At 39.2% G+C, this 18269-nt stretch overlaps 1 protein-coding gene across 1 annotated transcript in view; it reads right to left on the bottom strand.

The window, feature by feature from the left end:
- Positions 1 to 4233: 4233 nt before the first annotated feature.
- LOC123230511 (zinc finger protein 345-like) overlaps positions 4234 to 18269 on the bottom strand; it is a 78063-nt gene continuing 64027 nt past the window's right edge. The window contains exon 9 of the mRNA XM_044656649.1: positions 4234 to 4887. Coding sequence (XP_044512584.1) covers positions 4274 to 4887 — 614 coding nt within the window. The 3' untranslated portion in view covers positions 4234 to 4273. The remainder of the gene's footprint in view (positions 4888 to 18269) is intronic.

Genomic DNA, 18269 nt, shown 5'->3' with positions numbered 1-18269 from the left:
TCAATTGTTTTGTATCCCAAGAAGAAAAGATGATATTGGCTAATATTAAAAATTGTTATTATCAACAGGGTAACTAGAAGTTTACCTGGAGGGAGCAGTGACAAACAGTATAGGATGAAATGTCAAGATATGTATGTATGTGTGTATAAATATATACAAAACTAGAGGGGAAAAGGGAGATAATATTAAGAAAATGGGAAAACAGATAAAATGGAGTAAATTTATATTCCATAAATTAGTGTGTGGGGGGAACAGAGGAGAATATCAATATACTGGAAGGGTAAAGAGGTTAGAGAGAGGAAATACTTAATATTTAAGTGCATTGAAATCAACTTAAAGAGGGAAGAACAATCAGATCCATTGGGGAAGAGAATTGATTGGAGCTCTACAGAGAAGTAGAAGGGTAACAAAAGGACTGGTGGGGAGGGAAGCAACACTAGGAAGGGAGAGAGTGGGGGGGTAGCTTAAAAAGACCCTAAAGAAGAATAAGAGGAGAATAAGAAGAGAGAGAGGAGAAAGGGAAGTACAGTAAGGGAGGGTATTAGGGGAACTGATTTTTAAAAAAACCACTGGAATAGAAGGAAATAGTGAACAAAGAAAGGGCAGGACAAGGAGAGAATCAAAATGTCTGGGAATACACAGGTGATAATTATAACTCTGAATGTGAATGGGATGAACTCCCCCATAAAATGGAAGCAAATAGCAGAGTGGATTAGAAACCAAAATCCTACCATATGTTGTCTACAAGAAACACACATGAGACAGGAAGACATACATAGAGTAAAAAATAAAAGGCTGGAGCAAAATCTATTGGGCTTCAACTAAGAAAAAGACGGCAGGAGTTGCAATCATAATTTCTGACAGAGCCAAAGTAAAAATAGATCTGGTTAAAAGAGATAGGGAAGTGTAATAGGTATAGGCTTTAAAAGTATAAAAGCAGATTTTTACAAGTATATTAGGGAAAACCTTTGCTGGAAATCATGGACATTCTGAATGGAATGCAGGGGGTAGAGAGGAGAGAGGAAGCAACAGACATTGCTGTTTTGTGAGGGGTTTGGAGCAGAAGTGCAATCAGCAGTCCCTATTTGACTTGGGATCTTGGAGATTGCTGAAGATTGTAAAGACTGAAGATATCATCCTACAAGTCAGTTCTGAGTTGGGGAGAGGCCTGTGTTCTGGTGGACAGTTTGCAGACATCTTTCCCTAACTGGTTACTTTTGGATCTTTGGCTGTGGAGGAGTTGGTTCCTGGTATCCTGAAGACATCTCTGGATCAGTTGTGAGAACCCCAAACTCAAGCCCTCTCTCTCAGGTCCTTAGCCAAGCTGTCAATCAGGCAGAAGCCAGGTTGGCTAAGGAACTTTACCTTTTGACTCCAGTCCTGGTCAGTTAGACATAGGTTTACCTCATCCCCTCGCCTATCCTTTCAAATTACAATTAAACTGTTTTCCCTGTTTGTTTCCTTCATACCTTAAAGTTCTCATAGTGTGTGTATTTGTTAAACTCTTGTGTTTATCCCTGGCTAGGTGGATCTGGGTTGGCAGTTGAGCCCCAACTGTCACTCCTATCAGTTGCCCAAACCATTCATTGAACTGTATTTCCCCAGCTTGTTAAGTCCCCACCTATTGTCCATTCCTGTCTCCTACTCACCCTTCTGATCCCATGCTTCCTGGAAAATCCTGGTTCATCCAAATCACTTAGCAATTTACACAATGGCAAACCCTGAGGAACATGACTTGATTTCTTCATAGTAATAATCTCCATCATGGTCAGAATCTACTATTTTTGTTCCCCAAATTTAGAAAAATCCCTATTCTTCCCTATCTGCTGCTGCTGCTGCAGAAGAGAAACCCCAACTTGGGGTGGGGTCTTTAGAGTTATGGCCCCTGCAGCAGGTATGTACTGAGCCTAGGGCCCAACAGTAAACTGTATGAAATCAAATAATTAAAGACCTGCAAACCATTTCCTATACTCTAATAAAAAATGTAGACACTACTTCCATTAAGTTTATTTTAAAAGCCAACAAAACTACTTTGGTGTTAGGGTTAAATAAGAAATCAATGCAAGGCAATAAGTTTTGAAATGATGGACTATGGAAATGGTGTACCAAATTAATTTTGTGTATTTATTATTTTATTTCATTAATTTTGTTTAATTTTCTTTAATGTTATAAACTTTTTTGTTTTCTTTAATTATGTTTAATTTTATCATTTAATTTTACCTTATTTTTAAATTGCCTGCATTTTTACTGTTAGCCAGTTGGTGGCGGAGGCACTGGCTTGTAGGATCCTAAGCAAGAAAGCAGGGTCTCCTGGGACTAGGGGCTAGTGGGGATGCCAGGGTAGTTGGTGAGTAGTGGCCTCGTGGCTGCCCCTTGTGTCTTAGAGCCTCAGAAAAGAGGAAAGATATATAAGTTACTTTCCTGGTTGCTCCATTTAGCTTGCTACTCTGTCTCTACCATTAGGGCCCCCTAGCCATTCCCACAGGAAAGTCCTACAAGCAACAAAATCCAAAGAGAAGAGAGTGAAATCTCCTCTTCCCTCAGTTAATAAAGCTTTTTCTCCTTCCCACTAACCCTCACACATCAAGTCTCAGGAGCCAACTGTGGCTTTCTATTTTGTCTGGACCTCCCAGAGGGGCATTCCATGGTGTATAATTAGAATCTGTTAACCTAAAAACTATGATTCCCAGCAAAACGACAATCCCCAGCAAAACTAGGATTCCCCAAACCCCACTGTCTTCCTCTTGTTACATGCTGAAGTAGACAGGATATAAATTGGGTAGAGGTCCATCTCAGTGGTTTTTTCCTTCCTGTCACAGCTTTGGTGGAGCAGGCTTTTTGAGTAGGTAGAAAAAAAATTTAGTCTCTTGGTTCTATTTTGTTAGATAATAAATATTAATTTTAAATCCTACAATGGTGCAGTGCAGGGGACATCTGCCGTGACCTCTGTCTCCTGATTTCTTCACTCTATTACTCCCTTTTTCCTGCTGCCATTCTATACTCATGACCCAATCCACTCCATGATTTCCTTCACACAATCAGAATCTAAACACCTGATTCATAATGATTTTTTAAAAGGGGAGATTTTGACCACATTAGAAAAGAGTGAATTGAAGGTATATATTTATGTATATGTAAAAAGCTGCTTGGGAGGGGGATTTCTCTACTGTTCATAAGGAGAAATTACTATATCCCTTCTGAAGGGCACCAAACTTTCACTAATTTTCTATAGGAAGCTGCCAAAGATTACTAATACTAATTGATGCATGCTGGAGAATAAAGCATGATTTTATCTGTTATTCTGAGTTTAGATCAGTTAGACTGTAGATATATTAGCCTGTTAACAGACTATAAAAATATTTAGTTTTGGGAGTTGGTAGTTCAGTTGGGTGGACCAGAAGTTGAAGAGACTTGACTGGAGATAAATCTTTTATAAAAAATTGTTTACTTATATTTATTTTTAAGGGAACAGTGATAGGAAAAGGAAATTGGAGATGTTGTAATTGGAAAATTGAAGAAATATATTTCCCTAAATCTAATCAATATTAGCTAACAACCCACAATGAACTATCTCTCACAAGACTTTTTGCTTGCTTGAATTCACAAGCCTAACTTAAAACTACTCTTATTGACTAATACAGTGATGGGCAAACTACAGCCCACAGGTCAGATGTGGCCCCCTGAAATGTTCTATCCAGCCCGCCTACATTATTCTTAATCTGACAAATACGAATAGGATACAATGAAATTTCAAGAGTTGCCTTAGAAACAGACTGACAGATGAGCATTTCCTTTCCTTTGGCCCCCCTCTTTAAAAAGTTTGCCCATCACTGGACTAATCTAATCCCCCAAAATAATTAACTTTCTATCCTAAACTAAAATATGAACTTAATAAACAGGGGAATTAGACAGATTTCTTTCCTACTGCTAAGATGAAATTCAGCTTGTTAGAATTTCATTGACTTCTCCATTCAGCCATTACTCTCCCTTGACACCAGTGGTGAAACAGAGGTCCTGCAGCACCACTATTTTCTTGTCTGCTAGGAATTTTTTCAAGAAAGTTCACCAGATCTTCTCCAACTCTCAGAGGAAGTCCCTTGGACAACCTTCCTAGATCAGGGCAGGCCAAAGAGTGATCATTGGTTCAAATGACTCCCAGGGCTCCTTGGAAATGTTCTCAAGATTCCACTCTGACTTAAAGAAATCCAACTCACTCAACTCTTCTCTCTTATCCACCAATTCCCAATCTATCGGAAAAAACTTTTATTATTGCTTACCTAATTACCAAACAACCTACTACATATCCAACAAAATAAAGTTTCTCTCCAGTGTGGATACTCTGATGTCTGGCAAGATGGTCCTTCTGTGTGAAAGCCTTTCCACACTGTTTACATTCATAAGGCTTCTCTCCAGTGTGGATTCTCTGATGTATGACAAGATGGTCCTTCTGTGTGAACGCCTTTCCACACTGTTTACATTCATAAGGTTTCTCTCCAGTGTGGATACTCTGATGCTTAGCAAGAGAGGCCCTCCACGTGAAAGCCTTTCCACAGTGTTTACATTCATAAGGTTTCTCTCCAGTGTGGATTCTCTGATGTGTAGCAAGATTGCCCCTCTTTGTGAAAGCCTTTCCACATTGTTTACATTCATAAGGTTTCTCTCCAGTGTGAATGCGTTGATGTGAAGTAAGAGAGGCCCTCCATGTGAAAGCCTTTCCACACTGTTTACATTCATAAGGTTTCTCTCCAGTGTGAATTCTCTGATGTGCAGCAAGATGGCCCCTCTGTGTGAAAGCCTTTCCACATTGTTTACATTCAAAAGGTTTCTCTCTAGTGTGGATTCTCTGATGTACAGGAAACTGAGAGTTCTGACTAAAAGGTCTCCCACCTTTATCATTCACAGAAATCATCTTGACATGTTTACTTTTTGGATGCCTAATGAGGTCTGAACTCCAACCAATGGCCATTCCTCCTATGTTACCTTGATATATGGGCATTTCAGATTTCTCATGTGACTGAACAAGTCCTACTTCTTCATTTCCTGAGGTCAATTTCATATACTGAGTTAGAACTGAATATTGGCTGAATTTGTCTGCAGTTTCATCAAATTCACTATCACTCTTTGGATTTTTATTTAACTTGATAGCAGAGTCACAGATTTCCCTCAAAAGGGAGTCATGAGGATCCTCATTCATGCATCCATGGGGGCCAGATCCTTCCACAAAAAGGCTCACCTCTGTAGACAACTCCTTCACTTCAAAATTAGTCTCTGCCTCTGAAGAGAACAAATAATGATATAAACACAGTGGGAAAGAGGACACACACACACACACACACACACACACACACACACAGCGCAATATAAGTTCTTGCCTCTAATGGCAGAAAGTAAACTGATTTTTATTCTATTTCCCTAGGCAAAAAGGAGTTTTCAAATTGAAACAAGTAGAACTACTCTTTGGATAGACCTTTTGGCCATATTGGCAAGATGGATGATTTTAGAAAGACTTTCACATACATTTACAATGAAACCTAACAATGGACCTGTGACACAGGCAGGCCAAAGATTCTCTTCATACTTTGCAACTCATGTCTTAAGTAAAAGAATAGAAGAATGACCAGAACGACTTCCTTGCAGCTAGACTACAATTCAAACCCTGTGCATGAGCATGCTTTGTCCACAGTATTACACAATCCTTCTCCACTGCCCTTTCTTTTTTTCCTAAAGTCACTCCTCCATTATTCTTATAATTTTGTGAATCTCATGTAAACTTCTAGATATTCTGTTTTCATCATTTTGGATGTACTATCACATGGTCAGTCTTGGTAAATTTTGTATGCTAAGCAGAGAAACAACTTCACTCTTTTTAACTCTCATGCAGTAATTTTCAAAATGGAAATTAAGTTTTCTTTTCTCCAAAGATGCAAAGATTGTATGCCATTAAGGGCAGACATATTAAAGATTCATCTAATTTTACAATCTACCATAAATTATATCTCATGCCCTATGCTGAGTCTAGAAATGAACAGCATGATTCTGCATTGGTCTGCTAGTCCCCACATTTAGTACTCCCTTCACCACAATAGATGAAAGTCTTTTGGGATAACAGCCCTTATACACCTACTTTCAACTCACTCACCTGAACTGGAGTTTCTTGGGTCTTTTTGCTGTAGCAGCCATGGTGCTTTCCCTTGCTGAAAACAGGACATAAAATTTTCTCGAGGAACTGGAAGCCCTGGGCATAAGAAAGAATGGGATCAAGAGAGAAAAATAAAAAATATGGTTCCTTTAAAGGAAAGGGGGCTTGCAAGTAAGGACTACAGAATGGATTCTGTTGTATTCCCTGTTGGGACATTTGCAGGAAGGCAGAGATCATGGAAAACATTTGCAATCAGAAAATTCCATCTTTATTTACATCTTGTAATAAAAGGATAGGCACATTGTACAACCTCCATTATCTAGAAATTAAAGGCAGCTGGTACTGAAGTGGTAAGAGATCAGAACTTGGAGTCAGAAAAGCAAAATTAAAAAGAGATGCACATGGGCAAGTTATTTCACCTCAGTTTGCCTCAACTATGAATTGAGGACAATAAGACTATCAAACTCACAAGGATGTGGTGAAATTAGTGACAATTATGAACCCATTTACCTGGTAGAGGACAAAGAGCAGGTATTTCGAAATGCTTATTCCCTTCCTTTCCATTCCTATCATGTGGCCTGGGATTTCAGGGAAGAATAAAGGAGGAATAAGGATAAACTTGCTACACTAAGCAAAATGAGGGGCTCTGAGATTTAGTTTTATACTTTAAAAAAATTTCATTCCCATATTGTTATGGAAATAATCCACTGACCTTACTATCTATATGTCTACTCGTGTATGTTGCATAATTAGAATCTGTTCCCCTGAATTCCAATTCCTAGCATCCCACTTTCATTCTCATGTTACATCCTTATATTTTAGAGAGAAAGTTTGTGATTGATACTTTTTAAAATTACGTGGTGGCCAATAGTTATATCATGAGACAGAAATTTATTTACAAAAATTTGCAAATAGAGAGAAAACAATAAAGAAGAGAAATGTGAGGGGAATAGAGAAGTTATCTATCCTATCAACTTAAATGTTTTGCTCCAGGTCTGCTTAATGCAGACAGAGGTTAATTAACTCTCAACCAGGAAGGCTAGTAGTGTCTATTATAGTTTCTGATTATGTTAAAAAGATCCATTGGGGAGATTAGTCTCCCAAAGGATCACACGGGGGACTGTGAAAGGGAATTCTTGGTCCTCTTTGCCTATTCTGAGTTTACACTTGTAAAAAGGGAATCCTTTATTCTCTTTGCTTAGATGGGAGTTAACACTTTGGTTAAAAATAACTTAACTACTCCTACTTGAGATAGATGGAGAAGCTGGAAAACCACTTAGGGAATTCACATCCTTTCAACTCAGCCAGGAAATGAGAACTTACACCTCAGTCAGCCAGGAATCTCTTCTGATGCATATTCACCTTTACAGAAGGTGAGATTTAGAAAATTCACACCCTTAGCTGTGAATCTTTTTTAATGAGAACTTAACCTTTACAGTGATGGGCAAACTACGGCCCTAGGGCCAGATGCAGACCCCTGAAATGTTCTATCCAACCCCCAGACATTATTCCTAATCTGACGAATACAATGAGTAGGATATAATACAATGAAACTTCAAAAGAGTTGCCTTAGAAACAGACTGACAGATGAGCATATGGCCTTTCCTTTGGCCCCACCCTTTAAAAAGATTGCCCATCACTACTTTAGGAGGTGAGAAGTCAATACCACAGACACTGCACTATGGGTAGTGCTACACAATTTGGAAACTGATTGGCCCTTGTGAAGAGGGACAGGGACAAGAAGTCATCATAAAAGCAAGCTCCAAACTCCCTCAGAGGAGACTGTCTTTAAGAAGATAGTCTGCAGAGATTGTCTTCTGGAGATAGTCCTCTGCCTGGGGAAAAGTCATCCTTACATTTTAGAAATAAAGTTTGTGTGTGACCCAGATGTAAGAACAAAAATGGGATGCTGGGAATTGGAGTTCTGAGCAGCAGATTCTAATTACACAATGTCAAATATGTTTCTGGTAAAAAACATCTCACAGGATTCATGTTTTTAATCCACTCTGCTACCTACTTCCATTTTATGGATGAGTTCATCTCATTTAAAATTGCAGTTATGATTACCATCTCTGTATTCCCCCTTATTTTCCTCTTTTCATCTTACACTTTCTCTTTTCACTGTCTGTCCACACAATTCCCTTTTAATCACTCACCTCAATTCCCCTCCCTTATATTATTTCCCTTCCTACCACCTGTGAAGATATAATTATCTCTCTTTGTCTATTTTGATAAAAATCCATCAGCAACCTTTAACTCAATCAATCAAGAACTCAAAGCACTCATATTTAACATTTAAGAAAGAGTTCACAAGTCAAAAACTCTCACCTCCAAAGGGAACTGCACAGCCATGGGTAGAACTAGGCAAATTGAAAGACTGCAATTGGTTTATATGAAGAAGGGGGAAGAGATAGGAAATGACGTGGAAAAGGAGCATAAGAGATCAGCACAGGTCTTGGACCATTCTTTTCCTGGCATTTGGTATGATTGGTTCTGGCATGATTCCTGCCTTGGCTTCAGAGGAAACTCTTTCCCTGGATTCTATGTCAGCTTGTTGGGTGAGTGGCTCAGGCTGTAGAGGAGGCTGTGCTGGTGGACTTCTGATTGAATACTCCACAAAGAGATTGAGACCTGAGGAAGTCTCCTGCTGGGGTGCTTAACTGGACTCAATTCACCAGAGAAGCTCTTAGGCCTGGTGGGCTTCTTAAGAATCTGTCTATCTACAATTCCCACTTTCACTCTTTCCACCTCTTTGTAAATAAAAGCAGCTAAAAGTCATTTTGATTTAAGCTATATTTTAAAATCAGCAACCACAATATTACTCTATAACTCTCTTATTGAGTCAAAAACCCCAATTTTAATCCTTACATACCACCCTTCTTATTCTCCTCCTACTTCTCTATAGGCCTTTTAATCACTCCCCCTATTCCACCTCCCTCATATTATTCCCCTTCCTCACTACCTTTCTTATTCTCCTTCTATAACTCTATAGAATAGGATAAGATTCTATACACCAATGAATCTGTTATTCCTGATGAGAATGTTTTACTTGCCTGTCATCACCTTCATTGTCCCCTCCACTGTAATAGTTTTTCTTTCCAGGCCTCCTTATTTGATATAATTTACCCCATATTACTTCTTTCTTCTTTTTTCTCTCAATGCTATCTTCTTTTTTACCTCTTGATTTTTTTTTGCATAACCTCTTGATTTTTTTTTGTATATCTTCCTGAACACTTTAGTAACACAGCCTCTGTTTATGTATACTTCTTTTAACTACTATGATAAGGAGAGCAATTTTAACAGTTATGAATATCATCTTTCCATTAGTCATAGAAACAATTTGACTTTATTCAGTCCTGTAAATATTCTCTTTCTTATTTACCTTCTCATGCTTCTCTTGAATTTGGTATTGGGATGTCAACTTTTCTGTTTTGTTCTGCCCTTTTCATCAGGAATGCTTGGACATCCCCTATGTTATTAAATAATGAATTTTCTCCCGGAAAGAACATAGTCAGTCTTGATGGGTGGATGATTCATGGTTGTAAACCCATTTTTCTTGCTTTCCACAGTATCATATTTCAAGCTCTTAGATTCTTTCATGTAGAAGCTCCCAAATTCTGTGTAATCAACACGGGATCTCTAAGATCTTTGAATTGTTTTTTTCTGGCTCTGTGCTGTACTTTCTCCTTAGCATGGGATTTGTTCCATTTGGCTATAATATTCCTGGGAGTTGTCATTTGGGGATTTATGGCAGGAGGTGATCTGTGGATTCTTTCGATTTCTCTTTTAACCTATGATTCAAAGAAAATCAAGGCAGTTTTCTTTGATAATTTCCTATAATATAACATCTAAGCTTTTTAAAATATAGTCTAATAAATCTTAGATTGTCTTTCCTGGATCTATTTTCCAAGACAATTGTTTTTCAGTCAGGAATTTAATATTTTCTTCTAGTTTTAAAAATCTTTCAATTTTATTATTTCTGGATATCTTAAGAAATCACTAGTGGTTCTATGCCCAATTCTAATTTTTAAAAAATTATTTTCTTCCATGACTTTTTGATTCTCTTTCTCCATTTGGTGCATGTTACTTTTACTGTAACTCTTTACTTCATTCACTCTTACCCATGTTTGTTCTGTGACTCTTAGTCACTGGAAAGCACATTTTAAGATTGCTTTGACATTCTCACGGCAGGTCCAGCTTTTGCTTCTGCTATGTACCATCTTCGCTTTGCCTTCCTTTCTAAAGACCAGATCTAGCCGAAAGGGGAAGGGCCTGCCTTGGCATGCAAACGGTTCCCTTCAATGCCCATCTTCAAGAAAAAGCTGCCTGGGTATAAACAGAGGATTTACACACAAAATTCAGGTCTAATTAGAGGCTAGACTAGATGACTTCTAAGATTAGCTTCAGAAATACAAATCTGTAACACTGGTTTAAGTTTTCACCTGAAGCTACCTAAAGCAGAGAAGAAACAATTTTAAAGGCAAGAAAGGAAAGTCCCACCTTCCCATAACATAATTCAAAGCCTTTTTTTTATGAAAAGCAGGCACAAGGAGAACCCTGGACAGAGATCACCACTTCTGCTTTTTTAATCATTGACAAAGGCTCAAAATCCTGTATATCTGGCTTAAAATAAAGACATTCTCTTAATGGCAGATTCAGAATTAACACAGGAAATGGTCCTTACCCACAGAGAGTAGATTCTGCACATTCTCCAGCATGACCTCCCGGTACAGTGCTTTCTGAAAAGGGTCCAATAGGCTCCACTCTTCCTGGGTGAAGTCCATGGCCACATCCTTGAAGGTTATTGACCCCTAAACCAGCAAAAGTCACAAGATTTAGAGCTAAGAATTCATTTAGTACAACCCTCATCAACTGACTGGAGGTAACTAAAGGAAAGAAGGGATTTACTCTAACTCTGAACACTGAAGGGTGTCTGAGCCAGCACTGCAAACCAGTCATTCAGAGCCCAATAGAGTATCGACAAAGGCACTTTGTGTCTGAAGTGAGAATCATGTTGTGAAGAATAAAACCTGGAGAAGCATCTTACTCTGAAATGCTTTTCCCTGTGGATTCAGGGAGATGGGAAGTGCTCTCTGAGTGATGAGATTCTGTGGAGGACAAAGAGAGAAGGTGATCTGAAATTCCTCCTCATCACAAGAATCAGAGTTGGTCTGGTAAGAATATTTTTTGAAGAGTTTCAGAGAAGGTAGCACGTACTGTGTATTCTAGGGGGAAAATATTGCCACTGACTAATGAGAAGAAAACAATGAAAAAAGAGTTTTCTATTTAATTTACTAAAATATCTGAAATACTCTTATCTAGATGAAAGCATGAAGAGGATTCTTAGACCTTATATGGGATCAGACTCTGATTCTAGCTAAGAGAAGAATCACAGTCTTGTGTTAAATAGAGACTACGGGGAACAACTGGATATGATGTGCCATATCCACAACTTTCTGTCTTTGTTTTATTATAAATGCCATTTATTACTGGAATATATTCAGTCATTTTACATTTAGTTACATGGAAAGAAGAATAAATATAAATAGGAAAAGGAGAAATGTTTCATCTTTTTAAAATATAATATACTGGCGATTAAACTAATTCAAAAGAAAGATACTAACACTGTAATGATTGGAATTCTCAAGAGGAAAAATCTCTTCATTTTAAATAATTTATTTATTGAATGGTCATTTAATGCTCTCAGTTGACACTCTCCAAAATCTAAAAGAAAGAAAAATGAGTAGGACAAGCTAATATAAAAAAAATAACAATCCTACCTAAATTAATTTACTTATTCAGTGCTATACTTATATAACTACCAAAAAATATTTTCATAGAATTAGAAAAAACTTGTAACAAAGTTCATCTGGAAGAACAAAAGATCAAGAATATCAAGGGAACTCAAAACAAAACAAAACATGAATGATAGTGGCCTAGCAGTACTAGATCTTAAATTGTACTATTAATCATTATCATTAAAATATAGTACAGAATAGCAGCATGGATCAATGGATTAGACTAGGGATAAATGGCCTAAAAGGAAAAAAAAAAAATTGGTAGTTCTCTCCTCTAGCAGAGGTTGTTTGTCTTTATCTTTCTCTGACTTTATATATTTTACACTTGCTATTGGATACTCTTCCATTTCACCCCTTCCTGACCCATTCCCTATTGTTTAGCCTGGAATGCCCCTTGAGATATCCAAGGGAAGAAGTCTGAGGAAAGGCTGAGTTTCCAAGCATAGGAAGACACAATTCCCCAGATCCTCGATACAATATAGAAACCTGAAATTTTACAAGAACCATTCCACTGTCTTCCCACCAGCTATTCCACCCCCCTGAAATGGCTTTGTCTATCCCCATGACAACACTATATGGAATATTCTTCAATTGACACCATCATGTCTTGGGAGGAATATGTCTGAGCTACAGTTCTTTGGGCCAGAACCAGCATTCCCTCTCATACAATAAAACTCCCACTCCCACAACAGTGGCAGGGGTAGGAAGTACCCCCTGGAGCCAGGTCTGGGAGAGAGAATTGCTCTTGATATAGCTAAAGAACATTCAAAAAGTTCAGCCAGGAAGGATAAGGCCCAGTGGAAAGGGTAGCCACCACACTAGCAGAGACAGCAAAAGGTCCTCATTCAGATACACTTAGAACCAGGAGGAAGAAAGAATTCAGGCCAAAAGGAAAGCAGAGAAATCTGGGCTCAAAGGGAAGAATGCAGCAAGCCCTCAGGGCCAAAGACAGCTTCGTGTTTGGAGCTCTTCTACTCTGGGCAGTTCCTGGTAGTCCCCACTGCCCTACCTGCCCTACCACTGAAGTCCTGAGATCATGGATGTCCTCCACTGGCACCCAAGGCCAGGACCTCAGGACCCTGCCTGCCTCTCCACCCCGAGCCCTGCCCCCTATTATCTGGAATGAGAGAATGAGCCCTCTTCAGCCTAGACTCTTCCCTGGCATCTAAACGTCCCCAGGGCTTGATATTTTACTTGGGCAATGTAAAGATGCTGCAAGACCAGGGATCTGGCTAGAAACTCAAGCCTCAGGTGGGAGAAGGAAAGAAAGCAAGTTCTTCAAGTTACAGCAGCCACCTACAAGGCTGGTTACCTTGAAAACTTCCCCCTTACTCTCCTTCTCTCTCCCCTTAACCCCTTCTATAGTCTAAGAATCCAGTGACACTGGGCTCTTTCTTGTTCCTCACACAAGACTCTCCATCTCCTGACCTTGTTCCAGGATTCCTCTCCCTCCACCCCCACCTTTCACTACTGTCTCCACTAGTCTCTGCCTCCTCAGAGCACTGGATTCCTTCAAATCTGGACGAGAATCTCATCTGCTGCAAGAAACCTTTATTGACCCATCTTTTGTTGGACTTCCCACAATTTATCTTATACATATTGAAAAGAAAATTGTTATATTGCCTCAGTGCCTCAAAAAAAGTCTGTAAATTTACATTATTCTTAAGTAAACTAGCTATTCCAAGGGATTAGCCTTTCTTAAGAAAAATACTAAATTAAGGACTTAGATTTTTATAATATAGAAATTAGTCACATTATCTTAACCACAGGCTACATGTATATAAAGAGAATGTTCTTTTAGAAAGGAATTCCTCAAAACAATATTCATTAACATATAATAAATATGAATAGTGCCCTATTACTCCCAATAACAGGAAATGTACAGCTCCTCGTCCTAAGAAATGTATTCAATTAGGAATGTCCTGGGTATCAGAGCCTGTGAGATCTCTTATTGATAAATGGGGCCCTGAAGCCATTTTCAATTCTTTAAAAAGTTTGAAAAAAAATTAAAAAAGAATGACAAGACTCTCTATAGGACACCTGAGCATCAGCCAAAGGCAGCTCAATCATTGTATCCAGCCATGAATCAAAACCATGCCACTGACAGAAGAGAATGTGGATCTGACTTCAAAGTAATATAATCAGAGATTATTGATAGTGTATTTGTGTTCTGTATCCTGGTAAGAGAATGCCTGTCCTGGATTGCACCCATTTCACAAAGATGGCCCTTGGGGTAAAGAAATTCTCTTCAAGGCACCTCTGAAGGTCTCCCCAGTAGGCTGGCCAAGGGGGAACTCTTCATCGCCTCCACATCACTGATCATGAAGCACGCGATCACGTAGGACCCTTTAGAGAAGTCACTGTGATGACCATCTTAGGAAGAGTGAGGCCCAGGTAGGACGCTGACTGCAGCAGACATCCATTATGAGAGCAGAACATGGGCTGCAGTGCTGGAAGGGATGGAGTTTGAGTATCAGAATATTAAAGCAATTCATGACATCAAAGACTTCTGTGGGAAGAATCAAAGCTCCAGGTCTGTGTCCTCCTCTGGGGAAGCTGAAGGCCCTGCAGAAGGAGCCGGGCTCCCTGGCAATGGCGAGGGACTCGCTGGCCTGAGGAGATCCAGGAAACAAGCTTGGCCCGTCCAGGTGCTCTCTGAGCCTGTGATGATTTAGGCCAACTCTGGGCTCCCCGAGGACTGTGACCAAGAGAGGCTCCTGTGACCTCAGCAGTCTGAGAGCTCTGCAGGATTTGATCCATTTTCTTCTCTTGATCTTGTGCTGAACTCAGGACTCGGGATGGAAGGTTCCAGCCCTCGTGACCAAACCCCACGGCCCGATTCCTGCCATCCTCTGTGCCTTCCAGCCTGTTAATGACTTTGCTAAGGGCCCATCAGACACCCAGGAAACATCTGCCCCACGTCTCTGGGGATCTCTGCTCCAGGCTGGCTGGGTGCCACCTCCAGCTTCCAGTGACTACAATTAAAGTTTGGATCTTCAGCTCAGAACCTCAGCCCAGAGATGTCTCTGATGCTCACAATATTTTCCATGGAGGGAACAAACATGGATGAACTGCAGGAACCACCCAGGCAGGGCAGAGCCAGGGGTCCCCCAGGTCAGATGGCCACCCTGTTCCTGACTGGCCTTTGATGTGATAGATTTTAGAAGATTAGTAAGTTAATAGGTTGCAAAGGATTTTGAAAGTTCTGTAAGTCCTCATGCAGATTGGAATTGCTAAGACAAGGGTTTGGAATGTGGGGCACCCAGGCTAAAGTTCTTGGGCTGGCAGTTAAAAACACTGGCTGGCTGAAAAGACTGTTGGGACAGAGCTTTGACTTGGTCTGGACAGTTTGAAACTGGAGCTGAGCTTCCTTGAGAAGAGAGACTTAAATCTGGTTTTGTCCCCACTACTGATATTTCAAGAAGAGAGAAGGAAAGCTGATTCCCAGGAAGATCCCTTTTAGCAGAAAAATGTTAAGCTGGTATTAGGATTTAGCTTGGAGGGGGAGGAGGGCAGTTGGGTAGCTCAGTTGTTAAGATTAAAAATAATAAAGGCTGATATAAATATAGAAATTAGTATTTTAATTAAAGCCATGCTGATAGATAAAGTCATTAGACCACAAGCTTGTAAGAATTTCAAACTGCCACTTCAGCCATAATTACCTCCCCTCTCATCCTGCGCCCAGTAGCTAAAGAGGAAGTTCAAAGTCACTACAGGAGTTTATATTCCTTCTCTTACATCCTCCCACTTCCTGTTTACCATGAGGAATCATGGGAAATGTAGTTTCAAAGTCTCCCACATGTCCATTGTAAATATATATATACTTTTAGATGGCTTTTCCCAAATTTCACTTTTACAATTCCCCCTGAGGTCCGGCAAAAAAAAAGGTTAGCCCTTTTTCTTCGCTGGACCTGTAAAAATAGACAACTTCTAAAATTTAGGAATTTGGGGGATAAAAGAAATGGATAAACAAATGGATAAAACTAGCCGCATTGACAAAAAACCAATTTGGGGGCAGTCCCCTATTGGTATAACAGTGTACAATTAGAACAAATTGCATCCAACTCAATTTCCACTCCCCATAGTTCAATCAACTGCACCCCAAAGTTCAAATTTGGTCTTCATGGTACAGTGAAGGCTTTTCAGACATCTTCATGGTGTCTTCACCAAACAGGTTCGTCATCTGGATTCTGGGGAGATGGCAAGATCCTTATCCTGAAATTATTCTCAAAAGAATTTAAACTTTACATTATAGATTACAAAACATACATTTTCTTCTCAGATTTATACAATTCCCCCTGAAATTACTCCTAAAAGAGTTAAATATACATATATTTTTACATTATCGAATTTTAAAAAACTTAACACACACCCCATCTCCCTGAGGGAAATTCTAAATACCTTTTTTCCTTAAAAAAGGATACCTCAGGTGGCAGCTGGGTAGCTCAGTGGATTGAGAGCCAGGCCTAGAGACGGGAGGTCCTGGGTTCGGATCCAGCCTCAGACACTTCCCAGCTGTGTGACCCTGGGCAAGTCACTTGACCCCCATTGCCTACCCTTGCCAATCTTCCACCTATAAGTCAATACACAGAAGTAAAAGGGTTTAAAATTTAAAAAAAAAAATTATACCTCAGGTCAGCTAAGGATGAGTGGCTGAGTCACGGGCGTTATATGAAATCAATTGGCAAAATACAAAGAATAAAATTCAAGAAAAATGAAGAAAAAATTAACTTGTGAATGAAATGTAAAATGTGCAAAAAATGTAGGGAAAATAAACTTAGACCTTTGAAGGAAGGCCTAATTAAAGTGAATTCAGCAGTTTGCAATTACCCATTCAGGGCCAGGACTAAAGGAAATGTCTCTCTCTGATCTGATTTACCATCAGCTTTTCAGGGAAGTTAGCCAAATAAATAACCAATCTTAGGTGCTTTCTAGGAATCTAAGTCAAGGGGACCCACGTCCTCTAAAGTTTTAGAAAAGCCTGGGACTCCAGGACTCAAACCCCAATTTCCAAGCCCTAAAGTATGGGCATAGAACTCCTGCAATTCATGCAGATTTTAGTCAGTCAAGTCTCTGACTATGTGCTTTCTTTAGCACGAATTAACGGCTTTATGTTCCCTTCTGGAATCAGAGAGGCATTTACTCATAATCCCATAGTCTCAAGGCTCTTCAGGTGTTTGCATTAAGCTTATAAAAAAAGATAAATAATGATTATATATGTACTTCCAGTACAAGATGAGAAAAAGGAAAAATCAATTGCTCTAATTAAAAGAAAATGTTTTAAAAATCAAATATATATATATATAGCTTAGAACTAGAAGGGTTTTGTTATCCAAAAATGAGATTTTCATTCTGTGAGTGTAAATGGATCTTACAAATAGCAGATTCACAATGCACATTCAAATAGAGTACCACCATTTCCAATAGCACATTTTAAAACAATAAACAATGTTTAAAATTATATACTTGTTACAACTTGTAAACCTTGGCTAAGAGTTTCTCAACAAACTCTGTTATTGCTTCCATAGCAAAATCTGATATTTTAAAAAAGAAACCTTCTGGTATAATCATCCTCAGATAAGAATATACAGGAGCTCCTTGGCTTCCTGTTTTAAAAAATCCTGGGTAGGAAATGCTTCTACCCATTTAAGGCAATAATTTCTCTTATAATAAAATATATAAAAGCTTTATCCTTTTAGACAACAATTCTTAAGGATTTAAAGTAAGACCTCTTGTAAAATTACAAGGTAATTCTCAAAGCATGGAAACTTTCAAGTTTCTTTACAATTACCAAGACAGAATAAATTTTAAAAGACATGTGCTCTATAAATCCAGTAGTATCAGATCAACAAGCTGGTCAAAACATCTTACCAGTTCTAATAGATTTTTCTCATTATTTGGGAGTTACAATAAAACCATAACAGAAGTAATCTAGCAGCCACAAACTACATTAACTTAAAATGATTCAGTGCAACAGGAAAATCAACGAAATAAGCAAGATTAATTTACAAAACTAATTAGCAAAATACAGTAAGATACAGTCTCTTTAAAACAGAAATAAAACACATTCAGTTCCGAGGTTTAAAAGATTAAGTTCTGCTGAGTTTAAAGGGTTTTTTTTTATCACCAGTCTTTGCTATTTCTTCACCTTCCAAGAACAAGAAGGGCTCTTGGATGCCACCTTCCTGCCAGGCCCTGCCTCACTGGCTCCCCAGCTCCCACCCAGGCCTGCTCTCCTCCCTGGGGCAGCTCTCCTCAGCCAGACCAGCCCCCTCCCCTGGCGCCCCTCTCTGCCCACCCTGATGCCAGCCCCTCCCAGGCTCTTTCCTCCT

This window comes from Gracilinanus agilis, chromosome 1 (assembly GCF_016433145.1).
Source record: "Gracilinanus agilis isolate LMUSP501 chromosome 1, AgileGrace, whole genome shotgun sequence".
Classification (NCBI taxonomy): Eukaryota; Metazoa; Chordata; class Mammalia; order Didelphimorphia; family Didelphidae; genus Gracilinanus; species Gracilinanus agilis.
Note: the sequence above shows the minus strand (reverse complement) of the source record. Positions and strands in the feature narration are given on the sequence as shown.